Source organism: Rhinatrema bivittatum, chromosome 4 (genome assembly GCF_901001135.1).
Source record: "Rhinatrema bivittatum chromosome 4, aRhiBiv1.1, whole genome shotgun sequence".
In the NCBI taxonomy this organism is placed as follows: domain Eukaryota; kingdom Metazoa; phylum Chordata; class Amphibia; order Gymnophiona; family Rhinatrematidae; genus Rhinatrema; species Rhinatrema bivittatum.
The window spans coordinates 102645729-102667721 of NC_042618.1; the positions used below are offsets into that span (position 1 = coordinate 102645729).

Sequence of the window (21993 nt, forward strand, 5' to 3'; positions counted from 1 at the left end):
TCCGTCACCCAACCTCCAAGCTCTGTCTCTGACTGCATGGATGTTGAAAGGTTAATACTCCAACCTCTTAACCTTTCAGAGTCTGTATCCCGAGTCCTGGTGGCTTTACGAAAGCCTTCAATGAGAAGGTCTTATCGCTCTAAATGGATGAGGTTTACGGTCTGGTGTACTTCTATGTCCATAGACCCCTTCACTTGTTCCACTGCAAGGTTCCTGGATTACCTCTGGCACCTGTCAGGCCTAAAAACTTCCTCTATCAGGGTGCATGTTAGTGCAGCGTCTGTGTACCATAAGGGTGTAGGTAATGTCTCCATTTCAACACAACCCTTAGTATCATAGTTCATGAGAGGCTTGCTCCATTTAAAACCTTCACTGCACTCCCCTGCCCCTACTTGGAACCTTAATGCGGGTTTGGGACAGCTCATGAAATCGCCGTTTGAGCCTCTCCACTCCTGTGATCTCCGCTATCTCACCTGGAAGGTAGTTTTTCTTCTGGCGATCACATCTGCTTGCAGAGTTAATGAATTACAAGCATTAGTTACCTACCCACCTTACACTAAATTTCTGCATGACTGAGTAGTGCTCTGCACTCACCCTAAACTTTTGCCGAAAGTAGTGTCGGAATTTCATATTAACCAATCTATTATCCCAGGGCAAGCAGGATGCTAGTCCTCACATATGGGTGAAGTCACTGACTGAGCTCTATTACGAAAAACTTTGTCAAAATTTCTAGAAACTTTTCACTGGCACACTGAGCCCACTGAGCATGCCTAGCATTCTATGATCCCTCGAGCCACAGGGGTCTCCCTTGAGTCTTCGTTTTTCCGCGCTGCAGTTAGCATTGCGGAGCAGGAGCCCTGTGTGAACTTCACACAACTTTGGTCTAAAAACAAATTAAAAATCCCTCTTTTCTCATTCAACCACCAGCCGGTGAGTAAAAATTATTGTTTCCAACTCTATTCGCGTTCACAAAACGTTTGGTTAGATGGCCATCGACAACTGTCCCGGTTATCATTGCCACGGGTTTTAAAAAATGCCCTAAACGTAATCGAACTACGTTGATTACTGATCCACACCTTGAGTGTGTACTATGTTTGGGACAATCCCATGACGTTTTGTCATGCCCAAAATGTGTGGAAATGACCGCTAAAGGTCGAAAGGCATGTCAGGAGAAGATGGAACACCTTTTCCACATCCAGCTACTGCCTTCTACGAAGACGTCCACCCATTCGTCTCCGGCCAGAGTGTCAAAAGTTGGTTATTAAAAAAAACGTCGACTGGAGGGATCGGAAGACCGGTCGTCACTGACCCAGTCTGCAGCATCGACAAAATCAACGTCTGGGCTTAAAACATCGGCATCGACATTCCTCGATTCCGGAGGCCCTGTTATCGCCGGAGCAGCCTGGAGCCAAGAGACCTTGTCTACAGGAATCACAGAGGCCTTCTACACCAAGGCATTCCTTACCTCTAGAGGTGCCGGACATTGAACCACCACAGGGCCCTGTGGTAGAGCCGATGACTCCTTCACTGCCACCACTTATAGCTGCTCTGCCTGCATCAGCTATAATGGAGGAACTGAGCGGATTCATCCACCAGACAGTGCGAGAAGCGCTTCAGGAATTCCGACCATCGGCACTGATGACTCCTCAAATGCCGATACCCTCGTCGAAGCAGACACCATTGTCGTTGCAGGTGCCCGCACCGATGCCAGTGCCATCCCCGAAGACGGGACCAGCACCGATGCCGGGGCCATCACCATTCCCGATGCTGTTCCAGATGCCAGTACCCATACCGGGGACTCCAATACAACCAGATGCTTCGATTTTTCAACCGCTCATAGAAAAACACAATGCCCTCATCGGTGCTTTGCCATCACAATCTATTCCTACTAAGCCAGCAGGTATTGGAGATATGTTTGGTCTGTCCCCACGCGATGAACCTCAACCAGGACCTTCAAGACTGTTCAGAGCAGCGATACCATCAATACCACCAAGGTCTTCTGCTTCTCCTTCCAAACATACACCATATGACTCCTGGGAGGATAGAAACACAGATTCATCATCGGAAAGTTTTATGTCTGAACCATCTCCTCCTGAAGGAAGAAAGTCTCCTCCAGAAGACTTATCCTTCACCACTTTTATAAAAGATGTGGCAGACACAATCCCTTTTAAATTAGTGTCTGAGGAGGATACAAGGCAGCAAACATTAGAAGTTCTTCAATTTGTGGATCCTCCCCTAAGGAAGCCCTAGCCATTCCTATTCACAAGGTCCTGGTAGAGTTACATCATAGATTGTGGGAACATCCATGTTCAGTCCAGCCAGTCAATAGAAGAATGGACACCACGTATCTAGTACAGCATATACCTGGTTATCAAAGGGCACAACTACCACACCAATCAGTAGTGGTTGAGTCTGCTCAGAAAAAATCTGAGTATGATCTCATTCATCTACCCCACCAGGGAAGGATCATAGATTCCTAAACCCGCTAGGAAGGAAAGTCTTCCAAGGAGCAATGCTTAACTCCAGGATAGCATCTTACCAACTCTACATGACACAGTACCAGAGAAATCTCTGGAAACAAATGCAGCAGCTCACTGATTCCCTACCTCAGCAATACCAGGCTGCAGCTAATGCAATTGGCCATAAAGGACTAGAAGCTGGAAAACATGAGGTTCGTGCTGCATACAACAGCTTCGAAACTTCTTCAAGGGTTGCAGCTTCGGGGATCAGTGTACGCCGTTGGGCCTGATTGAAAGCCTCTGACCTAAGGCCTGAGGTACAAGATAAATTGGTAGACTTACCCTGCGTGAGCGACAAGCTTTTTGGATCAAAGGTTCAGGATGCAGTAGCCCAGCTTAAAGAGCATACAGAGACACTGCGTCAGTTATCTGCTGTCCCACAAGACTCTTCTTCAGTGTCACGTCATCAACCAAGAAAAGATACCAGAAAGCCGTACTACAGGCCAAGAAGGTATTATCCACCAGCACCTAGGGGCAGATCTTCCCGACCACAACAAACATCTCAGCCCAGGCAACCTAGAACTGCTAGGCCTCAAACACCAGCGCAATCAGGATCAGCTGCAAGTTTTTGAGACAACACCAGAGAACAGCAGCCATCTCGACAACCCCAACCCAAACATACCAGTAGGAGGTCGAGTCTCCTTCTATTGCAACCATTGGTTACAGATGACAACAGACCAATGGGTACTCTCCATAATATCACGAGGTTATCAACTCAATTTCCTATCAATTCCAAAAGACTCTCCTCCAAAGTCTCTTTGGATAAACAAAAATCACATCACTCTTCTGCAAGCAGAATTATCCACCCTTCTGAGAGCCAGGGCTGTGGAACAGGTACCCCGGCCTCAGCAGGGCAGAGGATTCTACTCCCGTTATTTCCTTATTCCAAAGAAAACAGGAGGCCTACGTCCCATCCCAGATCTCAGAAATCTCAACAAATTTCTACGGAAAGAGAAATTCAGGATGGTCTCGTTAGGCACCATGCTACCCCTTCTTCAGACAGGAGACTGGCTATGTTCTCTGGATCTACAAGACTCTTACGCTCACATTCCAATATTCCCTCCTCATCGCAAGTATCTGCGTTTCCTGGTGGATCAACAGCATTTCCAATACAGAGTTCTACCATTCGGACTTGCCTCAGCACCCAGAGTATTCACAAAATGTTGAGCAGTGGTAGTGGCGCAATTACACAAGAAAAGTGTACATGTTTTCCCCTACCTGAAAGACTGGCTCATCAGAAGTCAATTTCAACAAGGACCTCTGGCTTCTCTCAGATGAACAATCAATCGGTTCCACTCGATGGGTTTTCTCATCATTTACCAAAAGTCCCATCTCATCCCGTCTCACCTACTACAATTCATCGGAGCAGAGTTGAACACAATACTATCAAGAGCCTTCCTACCCGAAGATCGGGCAGAAACACTCTCTTTATTAGCAAACTCGCTATGCTTGCAGAAACAGCTCATCAGTTTCTATCTCTACAGTTCATGTCACCCCTATGGCCAGATTAGCCATGAGAATATCCCAATGGACATTGAAATCACAATGAATACAAGTAATTCAACCACTGTCATCTCCAATTCAAAAAGCCACCAGTTACGTTCATCTCTCCTTTGGGAGGTAAACAGGGACAACTTGCGCAAAGGCCTACCCTTCCAACAACCAGTTCCACAAATAACTCTAACTACAGATGCATCCACCTTAGGTTGGGGAGCTCACATAGACAATCTCCAAACCCAAGGTACTTGGATGACACTCAAAGCAACATTTCAAATCAATTTCCTGGAACTTCGAGTATACGTTATGCTCTTCATGCGTTCAAGGACTACCTTTCACACAAGACTGTTCTGATTCAAACGGACAACACAGTCACCATGTGGTACCTGAACAAACAGGGAGGTACGAGCTTGTATCTCTTTTGTCAAGAAGCCACACGGATTTGGGACTGTGCCATGACACAGTCCATGTTTCCCCGGGCCACTTATCTAGCTGGCATTCACAACGTAGTTCCAGATCGCTTCAGTCGTCAGTTCCAACCTCACGAATGGTCCCTGGATCCCTTAGTAGTGACCAGTATATTTCAACGTTGGGGACAATCAACAATAGACCTCTTTGCATCAGACCTGAATCACAAAGTGGACAGATTCTGCTCTCTACACAAACAGACATCAGCCAGCCAAGGACGCCTTTGGAACTCAGGTCTTCTATAGGCTTATCCCCCGATACCGCTAATAACCAAAACTCTAGTGAAGCTATAACAGGACAAGGGGTCCATGATACTCATAGCCCCATATTGTCAATTTTATTGTTATAATGTAAACCGAATTGATTAGTAACTTTGTTACTAGAACTTCGGTATATAAAACTGTTAAATAAATAAATAAAAATATTGGCCTCGTCAAATGTGGTTTCCCATACTTCTTGACCTATGGATCACAGAGCCAATTCGCCTGGGCACAGCACCCACTCTCATAACCCAGGACCAGGGCAGGTTGCATCATCCCAACCTTCAATCCCTTTCTCTGACAGCCTGGATGTTGAAAGCTTGATTTTACAACCTCTCAATCTTTCAACTAATGTCTCTCAAGTGCTTATAGCTTCACGTAAACCTTCCACACGAAAGAGCTATTCTTCGAAGTGGAAAAAATTCACTTTGTGGTGTACACAAAAAGACATCAACCCTTTTTCCTGCCCCACATTGTCCTTACTAGACTATCTATGGCACCTTTTAGACTCTGGTCTCCAGACCTCATCTGTAAGAGTACACTTAAGTGCAATCTCAGCTTACCATCATACAATAGGAGATGCACCAGTATCCATGCAACCTCTTGTCAGTAGATTTATGAGCGGTTTAATTCAACTTAATCCACCAATACGGCCACCAGTCACAGAATTTGACCTTAATTTAGTGCTAGCAAGGCTCATGCATTCTCCTTTTGAACCCATGACTTCCTGCACTATTAAATTTCTCACATGGAAGACTGTCTTCCTAATAGCCATTACATCTGCTAGAAGGGTTAGTGAGTTACAAGCACTTGTCACATACTCACCCTATACGAAATTCCTCCATGACAGAGTGATACTCCGTACACATCCAAAATTCCTTCCCAAGGTAGTTACGGAATTCCATTTGAATCAATCCATAGTTTTGTCCATATTCTTCCCAAGACCTCATTCTCACCAAGGTGAGAGGGCTTTACATACCCTGGACTGTAAACGTGCGCTAGCATATTATTTAGACCGCACTGCAGTCCACAGGAAATCCACTCAACTCTTTTTGTTTCTTTTGATCCAAACAAACTGGGTAATCCAGTGGGCAAATAAACACTATCCAACTGGCTAGCAGATTGTATAGAGTTCTGCTATGACAAAGCAGGCCTTCCTCTCCAAGGACGAGTAGAGGCGCATTCAGTAAGAGCAATGTCAACCTCAGTAGCACACTATCATTCAGTGCCAGTTCTTGACATATGTAAAGCTGCAACATGGAGTTCTCTTCACACTTTTGCAGCTCATTACTGTTTGGATAAAGAAGGAAGACAAGATTCAGTTTACGGACAATCTGTTTTAAAGAACTTGTTTCCAGTACAATCCCAACTCCTTCTACATCCAACTGACTGTGATTTTCGGCTGCCTCAATTTTTTCCAACAATCTTTTCAATGTTGGTTCAATGCAAAATGACTCAGCCTATAGCTTGCTAATCAACCATATGTGAGGACAACATCCTGCTTGTCCTGGGATAAAGCAAAATTGCTTACCTTGTAATAGGTGTTATCCCAGGACAGCAGGATCTAGTCCTCACGAAACCCACCTGCCACCCCATGGAGTTGGGCCCGATACGTTTTATTTTATTTTTGCTAATGCTTATTGCTACATATGAGACTGAAGGAAGACCCCTGTGGCTCGAGGGATTATGGCATGCTGGGTGGGCTCAGTGTGCCAGTCAAAAGTTTCTAGAAACTTTGACAAAGTTTTCCATGATAGGGCTCAGTTAGTGATGTCACCCATATGTGAAGACCACATCCTGCTGTCCTGGGATAACACCTATTACAAGGTAAGCAATTTTGCTTTATCCTGCCTACCTTTTTTCCCAGGCCCCATTCAAACCCAGGAGAACAGGCTCTGCATTCTTTGGACTGAAAACTTGCTCTAGCTTTCTGTCTGGACCGCACTTCAGCTCACAGGAATCCACTCAGTTTTTCCTTTGATACCATCAAATTGGGAAATCCTGTGGGAAAGCAGACCCTCTCCTCCTGGTTGGCGGAATTGATTTTTTTTTTCGCTACCAGCAAGCAGGCATTCCGCTGCAAGACCGTGTAAAAGTACACTCTGTCAGGGCCATGGCGACATCAGTAGCGCATCTCCTTTCAGAGCTCTCTCCATACTTTCGCAGCCCATTATTGCTTGGATAAGGCTGGCATGCAGGATTCCATCTTTGGCCAGTCTGTTCTACGCAATTTGTTTTCTGTTTAACTTCCCAACATCCTTCCACCAAACCCATTCAGGGTTTCAGGATGCCCTCCTAACCAAATTTCCACCCCTGTTGTTGTGCCTGTTGCACGTCTTTGAGTGCATTTGGTATATAGCTTGGGCATCCTCAGCTCAGTAATCACCCATATGTGAGGACTATCATCCTGCTTGTCCTGTAAGAAAGCAGAGTTGCTTACCTGTAACAGGTGTTCTCACAGGACAGCAGGCTGTTAGTCCTCACAAAACCCACCCGCCACCCCGCGGAGTTGGGTTCGTTTACGTTTTCTTATTGTAGGGCTGCCACCTGGAGTTCTCGCCACACTTTCACAGCCCACTATTGCCTAGACAAAGCCGGAAGACAAGATTCCATCTTCGGCCAATCTGTCCTGCGTAACCTATTCCAACGTGACGTACCAACACCCTTCCGCCTGCCCAGTGGGGTTCAGGATGTCCTTTACCAAATTTCACCCTAGTTGTTGTGCCTGTTGCACGCCGTTGGGTACATTTGGTGCATGTTCGGACATCCTCAGCTCGGTACTCACCCATATGTGAGGACTACCATCCTGCTTGTCCTGTGAGAAAGAAAATGTTGCTTACCTGTAACAGGTGTTCTCACAGGACAGCAGGATGTTAGTCCTCACAAATCCCGCCCGCCGCCCTGCGGTGTTGGGTTCGTAACGTTTTCTTGTTTTGTTTTTTTTGGCACTGCCTGTAGCTATCAAATAAGACTGAAGGGGGACCCCTGCTGGCTGCAGGGTTAGTGCCAAGTTCTGGAAACTTTGACAGAAGTTTTCCGTGATTGGGCTCCATCCTGATGATGTCACCCATATGTGAGGACTAACATCCTGCTGTCCTGTGAGAACACCTGTTACAAGTAAGCAACATTTGCTTTATGACAGTTTTGATACATTAGCAAGGTCTTCAATCATTGCAATAGGAACAAGAATATTAGCTTCGCTAAAGACTTTGTGTCTGAAAATGTGCGTGACAAATTGGCAGATTTTGCCAGTGCATGAAGCAACTTATTTGGAGACAACGTGAAAGAAACAGTCATCATTATAAAGGAGAATTGTTCAACTTTGCAATCATTAACTACAGCAACCACAGATCCCCTGTCGGCCCAAAGATATATTTATTTTTATTTATTTATAATTTTTTATATACCGCCGCTCATCAAAGATATCACGTCGGTGTACAATGAACAGGAACTTACGCCGGAGCGTTATACATTTAACAGATTTAACAGATTTAACAGATTTAACTTACGCCGGAGCGTTATACATTTAACAGATTATACATTTAACAGATTATACATTTAACAGATATATACTACAGTCTTACAAGAAGCAATTATTTTATAGTCTTAAGAGGTTTCAACTTTATAATTATCAAAGGCAACATTATCACCAGCAGCAGCCACAGAACAGGGTTCATCCTAGAGAGAAAGCCAAGCAACCTTCGTAAAGGTCAACTTAACATTGTCCCCATTCAGTCTAAATATCTTCCAGTAAAATGAAGACTACTACGTCTTCATCAGTAGTTGCTCATCGCTAGACTATTGGGTTCTGAACATTATTCTCAAAGGTTGTCTAAATTTTCAACATCTTCTACCCCATTTTTCCATTGTTTACTAGAGATGTGCTTCGGGTAAAAATTTCATGTCTGGCTTCGTTTCAGGCCCCCCCCCCCCTGCAGGAATTTCGTTTTTCCCATGGTTTGGGGGTTGTTGTTTTTTCAGGAGCCCCAATTTTTTGGTTAGTGCACACTATCAGGAGTTAGTGCGCGCTAATTCCCATTAGCATGCACTAACTCCCGATAGCGCGCACTAACCTGGCAGAGTTAGCGCGCACTAATTCAAAAATTAATATTTTTCTGAAATTTCGGAAAAAATCAATCGTTTTTCGGTTCTCCCGAACCATTCCGAATTAGGAAATTTTGTTGACATTGCCTAATTCGGGAAAAATGATTCCACATCCCTAATGTTTACATCAAGATTCCCAGGACCAACTAGACATCCTAAAGTTTGATGTAACCACACTCCTCGTAAAACCCGTGATATAGCCAGTCCTTTGGATAGAGTGAGGCAAGGGTTTTTATTCGAGGTACTTTCTCATATCACAGAAGTCAAGATGCCTATGTTCTATTTTACAATTGAGAAAGCGAAACAAATTCATTAAAAGGGAAAAGTTCAAAATGAACTCTGTTCTGCCTCATTTAGATGTAAGGGGCCCAATATTCAAAGATATCTGGCTATTTAAGTTAATCGGACATAACTTATCCAGCTAACTTAGAAAAGATATACCAGATAAGTTATATCCAGCTAACTTTAGATCTGCTATCGAGCAGATCTAATTTATTCAGTTAACATAATCAGATAACTTTGAATATCTGCACTTATCTAGTTAAATTAACTGGATTAAAGTTTCTCCCCTATCCGACTATTTAGATAGATATGTACTTATCCAGCTGAGTGACAACTGCTGATCATAGCTAAGTAGTGCTGAATATTGTCCTCCCTGTTGTTAGCCAATTAATTTCTAAAGTATATTAGACATATTTCCATTCACCCCAACCACAGAAAATATCTCTGGTTCATACTAGAAGGAGAACATTATCAATACAAAGTTTTCCCATTTGGCCTGTCTGCAGCCCTAAGAGTTTTCAACAAATATCTGCCTATTGTTGCTTACATGAGGAGGAACAATATCTTAGTTTTTTCATACTTAACTGACTGGCTGATATCGAGCAGATCATCAGAGGAAGTGAAAATAAACACAAAATTTACCATCACACTCTTTTTAAACTTTGCTTTGTACTGAATTATCAGAAATCCTAACTTACAACAACAAACCAGTTGGAATTCATAGGAGCTTTCCTGGATACCAAAAAAGGGAAAAGTCTTCCTTTCTCTTCAAAGGATGAACAATTTGAATCACATACCTTGCTCCCTTTACAACGGAGACATTCATGGAATCTTTGGGTCACATGGCAGCCACAGCCCATGTTATACCATTTGTACATCTATGCATGAGGATAGCTCAATAGCCCTTGTAACTCCATTGAAATTAATTCTCCCAACCTCTATCTCACAAGATACTGCTATCCATACCTCTTTCATTCCTTGAAATGATGGACTCAGTCAATTATTTCATCCTCCCTTGATTCCAAGCAATCGACTATAGATGCCTCAAATCAAATGTGGGAAGCATATCTAAAGACTGTCTGTTTCCAGGGAAATTAGTTCAAACATGAACAGAAATATCACATAAACATTTTGGAGTGGAATGCTGTGTTCAAACTTTGTGAGGAAAGTTGCTTTAAGTTAGATTTTATGTAATTTTAATGTTTTTATGATACAGTATTTGGTTTTATTGCTTTGTTTTTATAATTTTTTATACAACTTTGGCTAGACTTGTCTAATTTAGCGGGTTAAAAGAATTAATAAATAAATGGACTGAAAGCCCTACAAGTACTCAAGCCCTTTATAAGAGGAAAAGTTCAGATCCAGACCAGCGACACAGTAGCAATGTACTATATAAACAAGTAAGGACAGTGTCCCTAAGAGTATGCCAAGAGGCAATAAGAAGGAAAATGTAACCTAATGCCATCTGTCTTCCATGCAAGCACAATATACTAGTAGACACATTGAGTTGTCAGATTCAGCCACACAAAAGGCCCCTTTACCCAGTCCTCCTACAATCCCTTTTTCAAACATGAGAAACTTCTTAGATATAACTTTAGTCAGCTCCCTTCAATCACAAGCTTCCTCCTTATTGCTCCAAATGCCATAGCAGGAAGTACGAGCCAAGTTACTGGGACTATTGACTAGTTCCCAGTACGTACCAGGATCAGTCCAGACAGCTGGGTTATGCCTCCCCTCCAGCAGATGGAGTCAGAGAGAAAACTGAAAGCACCCCCTAGATATACTGGTGTGCCTCCTGCGGTCCTTCAGTATATTCTCTGACTCCAGCAGATTGAGAGGCATAACCTGCGGTTCTGGTCTGGTCAGTTTCTCGGTACTGGGAAATATAAAAAAAGAAAAGAGACAGGGGGCAAGATCAATTGGTGCGTCTTTTCTGTCCTCTGTCTGCCTGTTTGTCGGTGTCCGTTTGTCTTGCGCTGCGAGTTTTTAGCTCAGTGTGTGGCAGGCTCGGAGGGTAATACCCTCCTTTTATTCCCGGGATAGAGTGTCCGTGTGGCTGGGGGAGAGTTTACCGGTGGGCCGGTCACCCTCCCCCCCCAATACCAGGGATTTGTCCCTGAAGGGGGTTTGAAAAAAAAAAAAAAAAAGTTGAACTGAGATTTGGTTTTTTGCGTAGAGCCATTTAAGACCTGTTGGGGACAGGCAGTGAGCTCACCCTGCGTAACCCTGGCCTGCCCGTGCCTTTCGGACCCCGGAGGGGGTGGCTAGTTCACCCAGCGCGCGTTGGCGTTTAGCATCTCTCCTCACCAGTCTTTTTTGGCGCCGTTTTTTTTTGCTGACGTTCAGGGCTCCCTCTCCTGATGCCGCGATCCTCGGCTTGCCTGACATGTGGGGAGGCGGGGGCGCGACTCTCCCGAGAGGGTCTCTGCCCCCGATGTGTTCCCGGGGGTGAGGGACCCTCGGGGGGGCCGAGCGCTGCCCGCAGCCGGTCTCCTCGCCCCTCAGCGTCGCGGCACAGCAGCGCCTCCGGCAGCCGATCTTCGGCCCCTCCTCCATCGGGGAGGAGTGCGGTGGCCATCTTGGCCACGCGGCAAGGTGTTTTTTCATTATCGGAGGAGGAAAACTCCCCTCCTCCCTCGCCGGACGCACGAAGCCCGCGCTCCCAGCCCGATTTGGGGTCTCCTCGAGGCCCCCCCTCATCGGATGCCCCGAAGAAAAGTTTAAAAAGGTCAGTGCCGTTTTCGTCGGATTTTGTGCTTTTAATGCACAAGGCTTTTTTACAGGCAGAATCCGGCTGGGAGCCGGAGGTGCCCCCTCCCCCGAAGGTTCCCAAAACAACTTCCTTGCCCCGGGGGAGTCCGCCGGGGGTGGGGTCCGCCGGGGCTACGGCTCCCCGCCCGCGGGGGCGGGGGGGGGGGGGGAGCTGAGGACCTGAGGGATACAGGAGCCGCTCCAGATTCCCCGGGGCCTCCGGATTTGCTGACGACGGACGAGCAGGGGTCCGTAGAGGGGGATGACCCTCAGGTGCTCCGTTTGTTTGGTAAAGAGGAGTTAAGCTCCCTTATTCTCCACGTGCTGCAGGAGCTGGAATTAACGACACCGCCTCAGGAGGCGGACTCGTCCACGGGGGATATCGCGATGGCTGGGCTTCGGGCCCCCCCTCAGACTTTTCCTTTCCACCACAAGGTCTTGCAGATTGTCTCGAAGGAATGGGAACTGCCAGAGGCTTCCCTGCGTGTGAATCGAGCCATGGAAAAGTTATATCCCTTACCTAAGGATTCATTGGAGCTGTTGAAGACACCCGCGGTAGATTCGGCTGTCACGGCTGTGGTCAAGCATACGACTATCCCCGTGACGGGGGGTATAGCGTTGAAGGACCTCCAAGACCGCAAGCTTGAGGTCTTATTAAAGCGCATTTTGGATGTGGCGGCACTGGGGGTCCGGGCGGCGGCTTGCAGCAGCCTTGTGCAGAGGGCCAACCTCCGCTGGGTTCAGCAGCTACTGACCATGCAGGAGCTCCCTCCGGGCGAGGCTGAGCAGGCCAATTGTGTTGAAGCGGCGGTCGCTTATACAGCGGATGCCTTGTATGACTTGTTGCGCACCTCGGCTCGCATTATGTCCTCGGCGGTCTCAGCCAGGAGGTTGCTGTGGCTCCGTCGTTGGTCGGCGGATGCCACCTCCAAGGCGAGGTTAGGTTCCTTCCCCTTTAAGGGCAAGTTGCTGTTTGGTGAGGAGCTGGATCAGCTCATTAAGGACCTGGGTGACAGCAAAGTTTACAAGTTGCCTGAGGATAAGCCTCGGCAACCTCGGTCGTTTGGTAATGCCAGGGCTCGCTTTCGGGGGCAAAGGCATTTCCGTGGGGGAAGAGGGGGTTCCTTTTCCCAGCGGCAGCAGGCGACAAGAACCCAGTCCTGGTCGTCTTCCTTTCGCGGCAGGAGGCCTCTACGTGGGGGCTCTCCCCAAGGTTTTGCTGCCATCAAGCCCGCACAATGAAGGTGCGCGGGCCCACTCCTCCGTTCCCGTTATCGGAGGTCGGCTGTCCCAGTTCTGGGAGGAGTGGGTCAAAATTACTTCGGATTAATGGGTCCTCGACGTGGTTCGGTACGGCTACGAGTTGGATTTTGTACGTCCCCCCCGGGATCTCTTTATGATATCGCTGTGCGGCCCGGTAGAAAAACAAATAGCTGTAGCCCAAACGGTCGCTCATCTACAGGCTCTGGGGGCGGTGGTTCCGGTTCCGCGGGACCAGCTCCGGACAGGTCGGTATTCCATATACTTCCTGGTTCCCAAGAAGGAGGGCACCTTCCGACCCATTCTGGATCTCAAAGGAGTAAACAAGGCGTTGCGTGTGCCCCGCTTCCGGATGGAGACCCTCCGGTCTGTTATTGCGGCCGTCCACAAGGGAGAATTCTTGGCTTCTTTGGACCTGCCAGAGGCCTATCTACACATCGGAATAAGAGAACGGCATCAAAGGTACTTGAGGTTCATGGTGATGGGGGACCACTACCAGTTTTGCGCCCTCCCCTTCGGGTTGGCCACCGCGCCGAGAGTGTTCACCAAAGTTCTCGTGGTGGTAGCGGCTTCCCTCCGCCGACAAGGCGTCCTTGTGCATCCCTATCTCGACGATTGGCTCATTCGAGCAAAGTCGCATGCGGCCTGCACCCGGGCGGTCTCCCTAGTGGTTCGCCAGCTTCAAGAGTTGGGTTGGGTAGTCAACTTCGTGAAGAGCAGACTCGAACCGACCCAACAGCTGGAGTTCCTGGGAGCTCGGTTCGACACCTTGGTGGGCAAGGTTTTTCTTCCGCAGCAACGCATGCTCAATCTCATGACTCAGGTACGGCGCCTGTTGGAGCTCGAGATTCCCACGGTCTGGGATTATTTACAAGTCATTGGTCATATGGTGTCTACTATGGAAATGGTACAATGGGCTTTTGCGCATATGCGTCTGTTACAAAGAGCACTTCTATCTCGGTGGGATTTCCGCTCGGAGGATTATGGGATAGAATTGCCTTTGCTGGAGCAGGCTCGCTCCAGTCTCTCTTGGTGGTTGACTCCAGACAATCTCCTACAGGGGGTGGACCTCGAACCCCCGTCTTGGTTGGTGGTGACAACGGATGCAAGCCTGTCGGGCTGGGGAGCGGTCTGCCAGTCCCGTGCAGTCCAGGGCACCTGGTCAGCACTCCAAGCGACTTGGTCCATCAACCGATTGGAGACCAGAGCGGTCCGCCTGGCCTTGCGTTGCCTCCTTCCACTGGTACGCGGACGAGCAGTAAGAGTTCTGTCGGACAATGCGACCACAGTGGCGTACATAAATCGACAAGGAGGCACAAAAAGCCGAGCGGTAGCAACAGAGGCGGCGCTGTTGATGTCCTGGGCGGAAAGGCACATAGAGCGTCTCACGGCCACCCACATTGCCGGCGTGGACAACGTTCAGGCGGATTACCTCAGTCGGCAGCACCTAGATCCAGGAGAATGGGAGCTCTCGTCAGAGGCGATGGCTCTCATCACGCGGCGTTGGGGGACTCCGCGCTTGGACCTCAAGGCGACCCGCCGAAATGCAAAGGCGGTGCGCTTCTTCAGTCGGAGGAGAGAGCACGCGTCAGAAGGGGTGGACGCGCTAGTCCTTCCGTGGCCTCGTCACATTCTTCTTTATGTGTTCCCTCCGTGGCCTCTGGTATGGAAAGTGCTAAGACGCATAGAGTCCCATCACGGTCCGGTGATTCTCGTGGCTCCGGAATGGCCGCGGCGTCCATGGTTCGCGGATCTGGTCAACTTGGCAGTCGACGGACCACTGCGTCTCGGTCATCTTCCCAATCTTCTTCGTCAGGGTCCAGTATTTTTCGATCTGGCGGATCATTTTTGTCTGGCGGCTTGGCTTATGAAAGGAAGCAGTTGAAGAAGAGAGGTTATTCGGATGCGGTGGTGTCTACTCTCCTTCGGGCGCGTCGGTCTTCCACTACGCTCGCCTACGCGAGGGTTTGGAAGGTTTTCCACGATTGGTGTGACATGGTGGGTGCCTCGGCCAGACGTTCGTCCGTGGCGGATATCCTTATGTTCTTACAGGATGGCCTGAAGAAGGGGTTGGCGTATAATTCGCTTCGAGTTCAGGTGGCAGCCTTGGGCTGCTTGAGGGGTAAGGTCGAAGGCTATTCCCTTGCGAGTCATCCAGATGTGGCCCGTTTTTTGCGAGGGGTTAGAAACTTGCGTCCTCCTGTCAGGCTTCCCTGTCCGTCTTGGAACTTGAACTTGGTACTCCGTGGTTTGTGTGCGGCTCCGTTTGAACCTATCAAGGCGGCTTCCTTAAAGGATCTGACTCTCAAGACGATTTTTCTTGTGGCCATTTCCTCGGCTCGCCGGGTTTCGGAGCTTCAGGCTCTCTCTTGTAGGGAACCATTTTTGCGCATCTCGGCGTCGGGAGTTTCTCTACGAACTGTTCCTTCCTTCTTGCCTAAGGTGGTCTCCACGTTTCATGTCAACCAGACGGTGGAATTGCCTTCCTTTTCGGACGAGGACCTCCAGTCTTCTCAAGGTAGGGATTTGAGACGTCTTGACGTTCGACGGATTCTTTTATTTATTTATTTATTTATTTATTTAGGGTTTTTATATACCGACTTTCTTGATATATATATGTCAAATCAAGTCGGTTTCCATATAACACAACTATCGCCGGGGGGGGCGTTACATTAAACAATAAACATAGTATTGAACAGAGAACGTGTAGGGTTACTTTAAACAATCAATAGGTCCTGATGGTCCTGAGGGTATTAGGTTGGCGGTGGACTTTATATTGCGCTATTTTGTTCTTTGTCCTGTGTCGAAGTGTTCCTGCGATTCCAGAAAGGCTTGCCGGAAGAGCCATGTTTTAAGGTTTTTCTTAAAGGTTAAAAGGCAAGTTTCGAGTCGAAGATCTGGCGGAAGTGAGTTCCAAAGGGTGGGCCCGGCTGTGGAGAGTGCTCGTTTGGCTAGCGAGGTTTTAATCGGGGGAGTGTGTAGAGAACCTTTGTAGTTATATCTGATAGGTCTTTTTGATGTGTGAAGGCGGAGTTGCGAGGTAAGATTTAGGTGGGCGATTCCCATAATATCTTTGTGGATCATTGATAGTGTCTTGAAGGTGATTCTAGCTTTTATTGGAAGCCAGTGAAGGTAGTGCAGAATTGGAGTGATGTGGTCTCTTCTGTTGGAGTTGGTGAGTAGCCTCGCCGTGGCGTTTTGTACCATCTGTAAAGATTTTATGGATGATAGCGGAAGGCCTAACAGGAGGGAATTGCAGTAGTCTAACTTGGACAATATTAAAGACTGGACTACTAAGCGGAAGTCATAGAAGTGAAGGAGTGGTTTAAGATTTTTTAATACTTGTAATTTGAAGTAACATTCCTTAGTTGTGTTGTGGATGAAAGATTTAAGGTTGAATTGATTGTCAAAGCGCACCCCTAAGTCTCTGACTGAAAGTGAGTGGTTGATAGGTGGATTTATGGATTGTGTTGAGCTTTGGACGTTGAAGAGTGTGAGGTTTTCGTCGGGCGAGATGATGAGGATTTCTGTTTTTTCTTTTGCGCTATTTGGAGGTTACCAATGATTTTCGAAAGTCGGATCACCTTTTCGTGTTGTGGAACGGTCCCAGGAAGGGGCTTCCAGCTTCCAAGGCTACGATTGAACGCTGGTTGAAGGGTGCTATTGCGTCCACGTATGTTGCCTGCGGTAAGCCGGTTCCCGCTGGGCTCAAGGCTCATTCTCTGCGTTCTCAGGCAACTTCGTGGGCGGAGAATCACTTGGTCTCTTGTCAAGAGATTTGCAGGGCGGCCACGTGGAAATCCTGGCACACTTTTTCCAGGCATTATCGACTTGATGTCCGTGGCCCTCTCACAGAGTCCTTTGGGAGCAGTGTGATTCGAGCGGGACTCTCAGGGTCCCACCCCAGTTAAGGCAGCTCGGGTACATCCCAGCTGTCTGGACTGATCCTGGTACGTACTGGGAAAGGAAAATTAGGTTCTTACCTTTGCTAATTTTCGTTCCAGTAGTACCATGGATCAGTCCAGACGCCCGCCCTTGGTGCTTTCTGGGAGTCCGCTCGTATTCTATCTTTTCCATTGCAGTTTTTCTTGTGACAGTTGCCACAGTGTCATGGGGCTGTTTGCCATTTTATAGTGTTCTTATTGTACACTTGTGGTGTCCTGTTTGTTGTTTCTGGTTTTTACCTGTTTTCAAGGATGTTGCTACTTGATCTGGTCACTGTTTTTAAAAAAAAAACAAAAAAAAAACCAAAATTTTGGGGGGACTTTGAGTGTAGTGCTTAAGTCATTCCTTCTGCTTTGATATCACATATACTGAAGGACCGCAGGAGGCACACCAGTATATCTAGGGGGTGCTTTCAGTTTTCTCTCTGACTCCATCTGCTGGAGGGGAGGCATAACCCAGCTGTCTGGACTGATCCATGGTACTACTGGAACGAAAATTAGCAAAGGTGTAAGAACCTAATTTTCCTATAGTCCCCCAAAGTCCACAGAAGCCCCTGCTGGTGGGAGGTGAGAATTACCTATCAGGCCCTTATACCCATAGAATTGAAGCAGTGCTTGGAAAAACCTGAGAAGACTCTCACAAAGTAGTTGCATGGGAGCTCTCATGCATGCATAGATTTCATTTTTCTGAGCCCTGAGAAAGCACGTCTATATTGGCACAGTCAGATGATGTCACCCATGTTTATGGCCAGTTTTGTCCTGCTTTCTACAGAGAACACTTGTTAAGGGTAAGCAACTTTGCTTTTTACATACCCAGCAGGAAATCCTGTACATCCCTAGCTTTTCCATAGCTTTCTAGGAATTCTGTCCTCGGCGCCATTAGATGTCACCCACATGTGTGGCTGTTTATCCTACTGTTCTCAGAAAACAACTTTACAGTCAAGCAACTTTTCTTTATAGTGAAGACACTTTTTCATACTCTTCCCCCTTCCCACTTCAGTAACAGGTGATGCCTTATTTATTCGGACAACCAACTTTGTATTTTTTGATAAAGAGGAAGGCTGACAGCCATTTACTGGTAAATTTGAATGTCTGTTTTTTCTCTGGGGTATTTAAATACAATGAGTCCAGTAGTTTTAAGGGGCAGATTGGGAAGTAAGGAGTAGATACAGTTTTAGGCATTTTACGTGTGATGTTTTTACAGTATGTTGATATAGTATGTGATGTGACCTCTTTATTGTTTGTACGATAACACAATATAGTAGGTGTTTTGTATGAGAAGAGGCTGTCCTTGGCTTCCTTTCTAAAGAAACGTAAACAAAAGTAAAGAGATTCAATCCAATGTTGTAAATCATTGGCATTACATAAAATGGGCCCCCAGGGGTGGCCTGTGTGATGTGCACTGGAAAAATATTTCCCAGTTTTTTTAATAATCCTATTCTCTGTATCTCACAGTTGAGAAGCTTTGGAGTGGAAATGAAAAGAATGAGATCCTGTTTCATGAAGAAGAGTAAGATCATATGTCATGAAGAGAAAGTGAAACTATACAGCAAATTGCTTCAAACAGCTCAGGTAATGAGGCAGGTGGGATATGGGAACAACTAACGTGTGGGCTGTATAGGGATGTTAGTATGAGGTTCTGTTGACCTTCATAAGAGTGACTATTGCTTCTCATCATGGATTGCTTTGTAGCAATTTATGCAGAAAAGTATTTTGCACATGGTAACATATTGAAAATTGGTTCAACTGGATCAAGTTCAAAACTTGAGCAGCAATTCCACCATCAAAGTTTTGACTATGCTATTACTACTCACAAATTGCAAATTTGGGCATATTAAATCATTTTCTATGTAGGCTCTTGTCCTGTTCCCGCCCTGTTTAAGGAGTTTTTGCATTGAATAGGTTAGCCAATCAAAAAAACAAAAATGGATTCTTTTGGATGCTATGGTTGTTTTGGGAAGACCCTGGGGAAAAAGGAGGCATGGAGGACCGAAGAAAGTTATGTGTGTGCAGATCCAGTATATGAGTACACAGGGGTTGCAGGAGGCAGAGGAAGCATAGGGCGGCATACATGGCAAGGATCCCTAGGGCAGGGTTTGAAAGCTTGGCCTGCTATGGCAGAAGGAGAATCCCGGCCAGTTAATGGCGGCAGATGCCACCATTTTAAATGTGTAGCAAGTGCAAGAAAGAGAGAGCTGGCATTGTCTCTCAGCTTCTGCTTCCTCAAAAAGCCCTCCGGAACTGTCTCCAGAAAGTTTGGGGGTCTCCTTTGGGAACTCGGGGTCCAGATGTCCCTTTTACCCGGTGTTTCTGGTACTTTTACAAAAGGGGACTCAAGATGGCTGATTCTCAAGAGACCTGAACTTGGCATTCTCTGAGGGCAAGCAGGATAGCAGTCCTTGCAGATCATCAACAGATGGAGCTTGCCATGAAAATTTGATATCAAAGATTATAGAAGGTTTGAACATACCCTACTGGTCTTGTGCAGCATGCTATTCTGCCATGCGTCCATGCAGTCAGCACCTTCAATTTCATTTGTTCTTTGGAGCCCACATTTGCAAATTTTCTTCTCTGCTTCTGTAAAGAAATCTCAGGCTTCCTAAAGTGCAGAGTTAGTCTATCACAGGGCCCTACAGTTTGTTCTTGTTCCCTTTTGTCACTTGCTAGGGTTTTTTTCAGTCTGTTTTCTTTTTCAGCAGCTGCATGATGCACTGATACCAGTGAATCAAGGCAGCATAGATTACTGTTTTGTGTCATTGAGTCATTTGATTTTGTTGCGCTTGTTTTTTGCACAGTGCCTCACTCAGATAACGAGGCCAGTGGCTTTGACAGATACCCCGATGTAAGAAGATCATATCTATCACACACCCCCATGATAGGTGTGTCCTCTGAGTGGGGACCAGCTACAATGTCCAGGGGCATTCCCTCTGTGTGACCATAACCCTTAAAATGAGTCTGTCTAGGCTGCACCTCATGGAAAAGTATTTTGGGATCCGTAAATGTGGCCCATCAGTATCGAAGACACTAACATCCAAGGACCAAGGAAATGCATCGACCGCTGGTGGTACATCGGCATCAGGAGGGCATCAGTCCCCTTTGACAATCAAGCACCAGGAAGAATTAAAAGGATAGATGGTCATCTATCTCATCCCTCTCAAAGAAGGCGAAGAGTTTACCCTTATCTACTCCAGCTTTGAGGAATGCTGATGTATACTAGGTGAAAACAAAAGCTTCAACATTAGTCCCTATCAGTGCCAGGAGTAGCAACATTCTGGTGGCAGTCTTGAATCCTGTGTTCCCATGGTGAGGAGAGCTCAACCTCTGATCAATCCCAGGAATCGTACCAGTCTCCAGAGGTTCAGGTGTCAGTCACTGATACACCTCTAGTATCGCAGAAGGACGTGGCTTTCCCTACTGCAGATGCCCACACAGTCTTGGCATCTGCAGTAGGGAAAGCCACGTCCTTCTGCGATACCAGAGGTGTATCAGTGACCGACACCTGAACCTCTGGAGACTGGTACAATTCCTGGGATTGAACAGAGGTTGAGCTCTTGATGCCCCAGCATCAAGGGAATCTGTGTCCATGCAGACCATTGTCCAGCAGATACTGAAGACTTAGCATCTACCCAGTGGATTAGTATCAATATCTGTTCCCGGAGGGGAATTGACATCAGAAGATGATGCGCCACGCACAAGATTGTCTGGGTCTATGCCTCAACAGGTAAGTACTTCCCCCTCTGACTCTTTGTCTGCTTGCTGGATGACATCTTAGTCCACACCCATGACTTACCACTCAGGCTCAGATTCGGAATATTCCTGTGAATTGGAGGCTTCTCTGATTAGGAGGAATTGACAGATCTCCCTTCAAAGCCCTCTCCTCCATAGGAACAGAGGTTTTGTCTATCTGAGGACTTCTCCTTTGCTGGTTTTATTCAGAGAATGGTGGAAGTTATTCAAGTTACTATGCAGGATGAGTCTAGAACCAAGATATTGGACATCTTCCAGTTCTTGGAGCTTCCTAAGGATATTGTGGCAATCTCAGTGCATGAGATCCTACAGGAAGTACAGATGAAGTTGAGAGAACCCCCTTTCTGGCTCCAATAAATGAGGAGAGAGATATATCGTGTCCAAAAGGCTCCTTTTCTTAAAAAAAAGAGCAGCTGCTGCATCAATCTGAGGTAGCTGAATCTGCATTCAAGAGATAAAGAACCCACTCTTTTGTGCCCCCAAGGAGGAATGCTTGCACATTTGACCCCCTTTAGTAATAGTGTTTCAGGAAGCTATGCTGAATGCCTACATAGCATCCTACCAGTTCTTCATGTGCCAATATTTATTTATTTATTTTTATGTACCGACATTCAATCTGATATATCACATCAGTTTACAGAAAAATGAATATAAGTGGGATATTCTGAAGAAGGTGAAAGAAGCAGCAGTTCAGCTTCCTCAGAAGCAATGTGACAAATTTGAGTCACTAGTGAACAAGGGTATGGGGTGTGGAAATCGCATAGTCCACTCAACTTTTGTTTTCTTGATGGCATTAAGAGTCTCTATAGTGAATGTTTATGCCCACAGACTCACCTGGCTGTGGGCTTTAGACCTCTGATCAGATATCCAGGAAAGACTCACAGATATTGCCATACAATGGAGAGAATCTCTTTACAGATAAGGTGCAGGAAGTGGTGGCTATTTAAAAAAAAAAAAAAAAAAAAAAAGGTGTGATGCCCCAAACCCACTCCAGATCCACCCTCCTTAGCCAGGAGCTACCAGAGTAGGGCACCAAGGTGATATTTCTTTCAGCCAAGGACACATTTTCCCCCATCCTTTGGGTCCATTAACAGCAAAGTCCATGTGCTTACTCTAGGCAGCAGAAAATTCCCAAGCAACAGCCAAACTGAGCCAAAACCT

General features: G+C 46.6%; 1 protein-coding gene across 1 annotated transcript in view; it reads left to right on the forward strand.

The window, feature by feature from the left end:
* Positions 1-21993, forward strand: part of KNL1 (kinetochore scaffold 1) — a 629191-nt gene that overhangs the window by 374033 nt on the left and 233165 nt on the right. Inside the window, 1 exon segment of the mRNA XM_029598563.1 lies at positions 18541-18657. Coding sequence (XP_029454423.1) covers positions 18541-18657 — 117 coding nt within the window.